General features: G+C 53.7%; 1 protein-coding gene across 1 annotated transcript; it reads right to left on the bottom strand.

The window, feature by feature from the left end:
- Positions 1–5,169: 5,169 nt before the first annotated feature.
- Positions 5,170–6,938, bottom strand: LOC310648710 (T-complex protein 1 subunit theta-like; the record flags this gene model as incomplete). Its single annotated transcript, XM_083376725.1, has 1 exon — positions 5,170–6,938. The coding sequence occupies one exon, from the start codon at positions 6,936–6,938 to the stop codon at positions 5,283–5,285; it is 1,656 nt and encodes a 551-aa protein (XP_083232851.1). The 3' UTR covers positions 5,170–5,282.
- Positions 6,939–9,093: the final 2,155 nt, after the last annotated feature.

Below are 9,093 nucleotides of genomic sequence, written 5' to 3'. Positions count from 1 at the left end.
TCCCAGCTTCTGCCAACCTAGCAGTTCGAAAGCACGTAAAAAAAATGCAAGTAGAAAAATAGGAACCACTCCGGTGGGAAGGTAACAGCGTTCCGTGCGCCTTTGGCGTCCAGTCATGCCGGCCACATGACCACGGAGACGTCCTCGGACAAGCGCTGGCTCTTCGGCTTTGGAACGGAGATGAGCACCGGCCCCTAGAGTCGGAAACGACTAGCACGCATGTGCGGGGGAAACTTTACCTTTACCTTTTTTAGTTTAATGAAAAGGAGGACCAGAGGTGGGACATGATAGCAGTCTTCCAATATTTGGGGGCCTGCCCCAAAGAAGACCGGGGTGGTGGTGTTTCCACCTATTCTCCAAAGCGCCTGAAGGCAGGAGAAGAAGCAACGGGTGGAAACTCATCGAGGAGAGAAGCAAGCTAGACTTTAATTTTTGTGACAGGGAGAAGAATTAACCCGGGGAACGGCTTGCCACCAGAAGTTGTGGGTGCTCCATCACTGGAGGCTTTGAAGAAGAGAGTGGAAGAGCTATTTTTGTCTGAAATGGAATGAGGTCACCTGCCTGGGCAGGGGGTTGGACTAGATGACCTCCAAGGTCCCTTCCAACTCTGTTATCCTGTTATTCCTCCTCCTCCTCCTCCTCCTCCTCCTCCTCCTCCTCCTCTTCCTCCTCCTTTTTTAAGGACAGCCACTTGTCTGAAACGGTATGGGGGGGGTCTCCTGCCTGAGCAGGGGGTTGGACTAGATGACCTCCAAGGTCCCTTTCGACTCTGTTATCCTGTGATTCCTCCTCCTCCTCTTCCTCCTCCTCCTTTTAAAGAAGAGACTGGACAGCCACTTGTCTGAAAGGGTACGGGGGGGGTGTCTCCTGCCTGAGCAGGGGGTTGGACTAGATGACCTCCGAGGCCCCTTCTGACTCTGTTATCCTGTGATTCCTCCTCCTCCTCTTCCTCCTCCTCCTTTTAAAGAAGAGACTGGACAGCCACTTGTCTGAAAGGGTACGGGGGGGGATGTCTCCTGCCTGAGCAGGGGGTTGGACTAGATGACCTCCGAGGCCCCTTCTGACTCTGTTATCCTGTGATTCCTCCTCCTCCTCTTCCTCCTCCTCCTTTTAAAGAAGAGACTGGACAGCCACTTGTCTGAAAGGGTACCAGGGGGGGTGTCTCCTGCCTGAGCAGGGGGTTGGACTAGATGACCTCCGAGGCCCCTTCCGACTCCGTTCTTCCGTTGTATCGCTCTTTGTGTCCTGATCTCGCTCTGCTTTGCGGAGGTTTCTGCCCTTAAGAAGCTTTTTCCCTTCCTCTCAAAATCGTCCCTGGGCCGAAAGCGGGCAGGGGGAAAACAACGCCCCACTGTGCCGAGACTTGTTCAAAATCAACCCCACTCCTTGGCTCCATCACTGATGGCCGGCATTTGAATCCAGGGCTCAGCTGGACCCTGGGCCCACTTAAGGAAGCCTGGGTCGCCGTGCCCCATTAGCAGAAGCCCCACGGTGGGGGGCAAATGAAGCTGCTCAGCCCAAGTGCTGGGGGGGGTCCTCAGGTCAATGGGAATCCCCAGCTGCCTTGCTGGGCTCTGGCTGTGGGCGGAGCAGAGGGAGCATCAACCTTCCTTAATCTTGGCAATTTGAAGAGGGGTGGACTTCAACTCCCAGAATTCCCCAGCCAGAGGGTTTGAGGATGGGTGGACTTTGCCTCCCAGAATTCCCCAGCACTGTGTTTTCAAACGGGTGGACTTATAGCCTCCCAGAATTCCCCAGCCAGAGTGTTTTAAGATGGTTGGACTTCAACTCCCAGAATTCCCCAGCCAGAGGGTTTGAAGATGGGTGGACTTTGCCTCCCAGAATTCCCCAGCACTGTGTTTTCAAACGGGTGGACTTATAGCCTCCCAGAATTCCCCAGCCAGAGTGTTTTAAGATGGTTGGACTTCAACTCCCAGAATTCCCCAGCCAGAGGGTTTGAAGATGGGTGGACTTTGCCTCCCAGAATTCCCCAGCCAGAGTGTTTTAAGATGGTTGGACTTCAACTCCCAGAATTCCCCAGCCAGAGGGTTTGAAGATGGGTGGACTTTGCCTCCCAGAATTCCCCAGCACTGTGTTTTCAAACGGGTGGACTTATTGCCTCCCAGAATTCCCCAGCCAGAGTGTTTTAAGATGGGTGGACTTCAACTCCCAGAATTCCCCAGCACTGTGTTTTCAAACGGGTGGACTTATTGCCTCCCAGAATTCCCCAGCCAGAGTGTTTTAAGACGGGTGGACGTCAATTCCCAGAATTCTCCAGCCAGCATCCTTTCAAATGGGTGGACTTCAACTCCCAGAATTCCCTAGCACTATCTTTTAAGACGGGCGATCTCCCAGAATTCCCCAGCCAGCATGGTTAAGAAAATTAGCCCTCCATTTACACAAAGACATTAAGAACGCCACCCCAAGGGAGATCAAAAAAATCCGAATCTTCATTGCTAAAGAATTGGAGAAGCCTCGTTTTTTTGCTCAGAAGCTCCTCAGGCAAAGGGTGCAGTGTGTATCTCTCTGTGTGTGTGTGTGTGTGCCTGTGTGTTGGTGTGCCAGTGTGTTGGTGTGCCTGTGTGTGTCCACCTTAGAGCCAAATAGGCACCATTGTACCCAGTCTGTGAACAAAGGGATGAGTAACAAGCTGACTGCATCCCAGCGTGGTGACTGAGTTGCTACACGGCTGTCCAAGGACAACCGAAGGGGGACGCAACGAGCAAATTAAAATGGGAAGAAGGTGACTAGTCCTCATGCTCCCATCCCTGCCAAGAGCCCCCCTCCCTTTCAACCGCAGATTGAAGCAGCAGGGCTTCTTTCAAATATTAAAGCGCGGCGCGGCGCATTCTCCTTGCAATCGAGCTGGCTCCCGGCTGGAACAAGCAGCGCCAAACCAATCATTGCAGCTTAACTCCTCTCCGGGTTGCTTGGCTGCATTTCCAGGCTTGGCTGGCGCTGCGGGAGCCATCCCTAGACGCTCACTTGAGGTTGGAAGCCACAGGCTGCAAACAGCTGGCTTTCCACTCTGAACCCGCACCTGACTTTCTGGGGGGGTCTCGGAGGCAGGCTGGGGGGGGGGAGGGAGGAAGGATGGTGGTGGGGAGGGCCTGGCCAACCCCCCCTTTTCCTTGATGAACCCCCCCTTACTCCCCCACCCCCCACCTCTCCGGGCTGGCCACTGTGTGAGCCGAACTTGTTGGGTGGAGAAGAATTGTGGGAGCACTGTGCCAAACTTCTGTCATGAAGTTAGTCCTCGTAGGTACGCCCGCAACTGAACCCCCCCCCACAAGCTTCCATCACTAATCGAGACGGCTGTTAAGCGAGGCTTGCCCCGTTTTACCACCTTCCTGGCCACCGTTGTTCAGTGAAGCACACTGCAGTCATTAAGCGAGTCGCACAGCTGTTAAGTGGATCCGGCTTCCCCTTCGACTTTCTTTGTTTTGTCGGAAGGGGAAATCACGTGACACACACAAACCCCATGGGACGCTGCGACCGTCATAAATACAAGTCCGTTGCCCAGCATCCGAATTTTGTTCACGTGAGGCCCCAACGGTCGTAAGTCTGAAAAACGGTCCTAAGTCCCTGTTTTTAGGGCCGTTGTAACTTCAAATGGTCACTAAATGAATGGTCGCGAGTCAGAGGCTACCTCCACACACCTGTTTCTTTCCTGCTTAATTTTTGCTAAATGCCGGAAGTCCTCGACTTGCAACCGTTCACTTAGCGACCGTTCAAAGTTACAACGGCACTAAAAAAAAACAAACCAGGGTCTGACCACCGTTTCCCACAGTTACGAACTTCGCAGCCTCCCCCTATAAACCCTGTGGTCCAAATTCAGACGCTCGGCAACCGGTTCCTGTTTACGACGGTCGCAGAGTCCTACGGGATCCCCTTCTGCGAACCTCCTGACCAGCAAGGAGCAAAAAAAAAAACCACCCCAGATTCGCTGAGCAATTGCGTTGCTCACTTAACGACCGCAGGGACGATTCCCTTAGCGGCGAGAGAGGTTGTAAAATGGGGCAAAGGGCGCTGAGCAACCGTCTCCCTTTAAGGATGGAAATTTGGGGATCCCTGGTGGTCGTTAAGTCAAGGGCGACCTGCACAACTTCGGCTACTTCTAAGCGTGGCTGTTTACGTCGTACTCTTAAAGGGCCACTGTCCTAAGCTGGAGGGAGGGGTAGGATGGGGGGGTGGGGGGGCTGCCCCCTTTGCTTCCTCCATTATGGCCAGGCCTGCTGTCTCGCCCCCCCCACCACAAAAAAAAGCTCTGCCAGCCGTTCCTCAGCCAAATGTGAGGCTGCACCTGAAAACCGACGTGGTTTTCGTTGAATTGATTGCGGAGAAATGAGCCTCATCGTGGACCAATGAGTTAATTACTCCTGGACGGGGAACCGTACTCGCTAATTGCCGCTTTTGGACCTGGAGTTAGAAGAGCTGCAGGTGCAGCCGCAGGACGCCAGCCAGGAGACCCCCCCACCCCCCCCCCACCTCCACCCCAGTTCCTTCTTGCGGTAAATTAGAGGCAGTCCTCCACTTACGGCAGTGCATTTCGTGGCCGTTCAAAGTTGCAACCGCACTGGGAAAAGTCACCTGGGACCGTTTTTTTTTTCACCCTTGCCGCCTCAAAATTCAGACACTTTGCAACTGACTCGTATTTATGACGGTCGCAGCATCCGGGGGTCACGTAATCAAAATTCGGACACTTGGCAACTAGACTCGTATTTATGACGGTCGCAGTGTCCGGGGTGTGTGTGTGTGTGTGTCCCGTGACCCTCTTTTGCGACCTTCCGACAAGCAAAATCTGTGGGGAAGCCACTTAACAACCGCCTTACTAACAGCGCCAGCGATTCACTTAAGAACGGTGGCAAGAAAAGTCGCAAAAAGGGGGCGAAATGCGCCGAACACCTGTCTCGCTTAGCGACGGAAAGGCTGGGCCTCACTTGCGCTCGGAGGTCGAGGACGGACCTGCCTACGTTAATCGTGTGGGAACTCTTTCCCCATCATTTCTTTTCTCTCCATCCTCGGAATCCAACTCTTAACCAGCTTTGACCAGCAGATCCAGATGTTAGAGAAGAGGGACGTGGTTGGGAAAGCCAAGATGGCTTCCCAGCCCGCTACTCACGGCCGGATGGCAAGCCGGAAACCCATTCCTCTTTTGACAGAGACCAAGGTTTTATTAGCCAAAACTGAAAAGGATGGAGACGCTGCGCGCGGCAGGCCCGCTAATTTCTGTACGGGATGCTCTTGGCCAGCCTGAGGAGAAAGGAGACCCCCCACCACCCTCAATCCAACTCATCCGGTTCTTTGTCCCAGTTGGGGTTATCTCCTCGTACTTTGGGACCCCCGCTCTTCTTGGCCACCATGATGTCGCTGACATCTAACAACGTCATTGCGATTTGAGTGGCCAGGACGATACCTCGGTATTTCACCAAGTAGGGGTCCAGCACCCCTTCCGTGACGGCGTCCACGGTGCTGGCCTCTTCCGCGCCCAGCAGGATGCCGGTGTTCTGGTTGCCTAATTGATGCTGGATTTCCATCTTGGCCATCATCTCATTGACTGGCAGGCCTGAATTTTCCGCCAGAGTGGCGGGGAGAGTTTTCAAAGCTTGGGAGAACTCCAAAATGCCGTATTGTTCACATCCGGGGTAGTACATGCCCAGAGTGCTCAGGCGTACCGAGAGAGCCATCTCGGTGGCGCCGGCCCCTGGCAAGAACCGCGCATCGGTGCCCAAGTTGTTGTAAACCTGCACGCCGTCTCGGATGGCTTCTTCCAGACAGTCCAGCATCTCGCCGGTGGCTCCTCGGAGCACCACCGTGGCCAGAGGACACGGCGTACCGTGTTGGCTGAAGACGAGCACGACGGTGCTGCCGATCTCGGTGGTGTAGACACGATAGCAGTGTCCCACGTCCTCGGGCGATGGCACGGCGGGCTTGAACAGTAGGGTGGCACCCACCATCTTGCACAGGTGCTGGAGCTGAATCCGGGACGGCAGCCGCACCACCATGATCCTGCATCGGTCGGCGTAGAACAGGGCCAGAGGGTCCACCCTACCCCCCACCACCATGACGTTCACCCCAGCTTTGGCGAGACCCAGGATGCGTTCCGCCATGATGTTTTCCTCCGTTTTCCCGAAGTTCTTCAGCTGGGACGCGCTTTCCAACCGGACCGTGTTCTTGGCTTCAATCTTGGAGATGCCAAAAGGGCAACAGTAGGCCACTATCCGGGCTCTCTCTACTCTCTTGATGATGCCCTCCGCCTCCGTGGGGATGAGCATCCCCTCCAAGACGTAGGAGTTTAAGATGCCACCCCCCGGGACTTTGAAGACCCGGATGAGGTCTGGGTTGAAAGCCGAGTGGTCGGAAGGCGCCACTGAGATGCATGCCGTGGCCACCAGCTTGGACAAGAATTTTTGGTAGCCAAAGACTTGGCTCCCCACGACGGACTGCAGCACGCACTGCACCTCTTCTTGGCGCTGGGGGTTTTTCAGGGTGAAGCAGACGAGGCCCGGCAGCAGACGTAGGACCTCTTTGCAAGCCATGTCGTAGCCCGCTCGAATGTGGACCATGGGCAGACCGGATCTCAGGAGCTTCTCGGCGTTCTCCAGCAGGGCCCCGGCCAGCAGTACGACAAAATTGGTGCCGTCTCCCGTCTCTTCCTCTTGTGTTTCGGCAGCCGAGCGCAGCAGGCGAGCCATGGGGCTCTCCAGCTCCAGCTCCTTCAAAATGGTGGCGGCATGGGAGGAATGGAAGGTCTTGCCCACGTGGTTGATCACCAGCTTGTTCTGCCCCAAGGGACCGTAGCAGGTGCGCAGGCAGTGCATCAACGCCTTGCAGGCCGTCAGGTTAGTGAAGAGGGACTCTTGCAAGCCGCTGAAGTACTTCATCCCTGCTTTGAGCATCTGAGGAAGACCGGGGGCCATCGGGACGTGGGCAGCCATGACCTGGGGAGAGAGAAGCAAGGGCTGGAGTAGAGAGGGGACCCCCAGGCCCAGGTTCAGGTAGGGCTTGCGGAGGCCCAGATAAAGACCTGGATTTCCGGCGACTGGAAGCCTTCTGCTCAACTGTTGGGAAGGAAAGTCCTTCATCTTTGGCCCCCTGGATCACCACTTTATATCTTTAAGACCCTCTCCCCTTAATTCCTTTCATGGGGTGGTCCATAAGGTATGGTCCAAAAACTTGTGGCCTCATGGCTGCCATCTTGACTTTTTTGACCCTACCTTGGGGAGATCGCTGCCTCTCTTTCTCTTTTGTGCAACCACTACCGCTCCCCAGAGTTGTCTCCACTCCACTCTACTCAGCTCTACTCTACTCAGCCAAGTCTACCCATTCTATTCAACCACTAGTTCACCCCCACTACCGCTCCCCAGATTCTTCTCTACTCAACTCTACTCCACCCTATTCTACTTAACCCACTACTGCTCCCCAGAGTTGTCTCTAGTCAACTCTACTCAGCTCTACTCTACTCAACCAACTCTACCCATTCTATCCAACCACTAGTTAACCCACTACTGCTCCCCAGATTCTTCTCTACTCAACTCTGCTCCATCCTATTCTACTTAAGCCCACTACTGCTCCCCAGAGTTGTCTCTACTCAACTCTACTCTACTCTACTTAACCCACTACTGCTCCCCAGAGTTGTCTCTACTCAGCTCTACTCTACCTAACCCACTACTGCTCCCCAGCGTTGTCTCTACTCAACTCTACTCTATACTTAACCCACTACTGCTCCCCAGAGTTGTCTCTGCTCAACTCTACTCTACTCTACCCTACCCTACTCCACTTAACCCACTACTGCTTCTCAGAGTTGCCTCCAGTCTACACTACTCCACCTTCCTCTACTTAACCCCCTACTCCTCCTCACAGTTGTTTCTACTCAACTCTAACTCAACCCTACCCTACTCCACTTAAGCCACTACTGCTCCCCAGAGTTGTCCCTACTCGACTCTAATCTAGTCTACTCATCCTACACAACCCACCACTGCCCTGCAGAGTAGTCTGCAAGCTACCTCGTCTTCCTGTTCACTTCAACTCCCATCATCCCTGTCCCCCACACTTCTGGACCACCCCAGGCTTACAAACATTGCTGTTCTGTCTGCCTTAAAACTTCACCTCCGGCTTTGATTTTCTCTCGTTAAGGCCTCCGCTAATAATACCGACAATAATGCAAGGAAGGGGCGCCATATTATGCTGGAAAAAGAACATGATAAAATGCTTTCTCTGCCTCTCCACTCCCCTTCCTATCTCTTCTCATTTATCAGCCCTTCGGAGACGGGGAACCTCGTCTGGGTTTTGTTTACAGACGGTGGGGATGTAAATTAAGAGGACAAAAAACGGTGAAATCAGCGCTTAAACGACCCACAGCGGGCGTGCTAACCACTAACCGCCCCATTTCAGTGCTTAAAACCTGTTGCAATGGCAGTCTTTCTCCACTTTAGCCGCTTGAAGACGGGCAGACTTCAGCTCCCAGAATCCCCCAGCCAGCGATGGAATTCTGGGAGTTGAAGTCCGCCCGTCTTCAAGCTGCCAAGATTGAGAAAATCAGACTATTCAATCCCAAATTAAATACACCAAGGAGGTCAGGGGTACCCCACTTCCTAGGGGTTTAACACTGGAAGTTTTTAAGAGGAGAGCCATTTGTCTGAAATGGTGTAGGGTTTCCTGCCTGAGCAGGGGGTTGGACTGGATGACCTCCAAGGTCCCTTCCAACATCATCATCATCATCATCCTCATTATTATTGTTATTATCATCATCATCATCATCATCATTACTATTATTATTATTATTATTATCACTATTACTATTATTAGTAGTATTATGTCTCCTTTTCTCTACGAACGGCGTCTCAAAATTAGCCTACTGCAATAAGTGGGAAGGGCCCCACCAGACCCACGGCGGTGAGGAAAGACAGCAGGGGCCAGAACGGCGGAAGCCACCGGTCAACGGCTGTTATGGTGGGAGGGGGGGCACCTGGGGTGATGTCACACTCGAGCGTTCCAGGAAGCAGCCAATGGGTTTACCCGGTCTTGCCTGTCCACTAGAAATCCAGCTGCGAGCTACCCACTTTTATATTGCATAATTCTTCATTTGCAAGG

The sequence above is a fragment of the Vipera ursinii genome (assembly GCF_947247035.1).
Source record: "Vipera ursinii genome assembly, chromosome: Z".
NCBI classification, from domain to species: domain Eukaryota; kingdom Metazoa; phylum Chordata; class Lepidosauria; order Squamata; family Viperidae; genus Vipera; species Vipera ursinii.
This window is presented reverse-complemented; position numbering and strand designations above follow the sequence as displayed.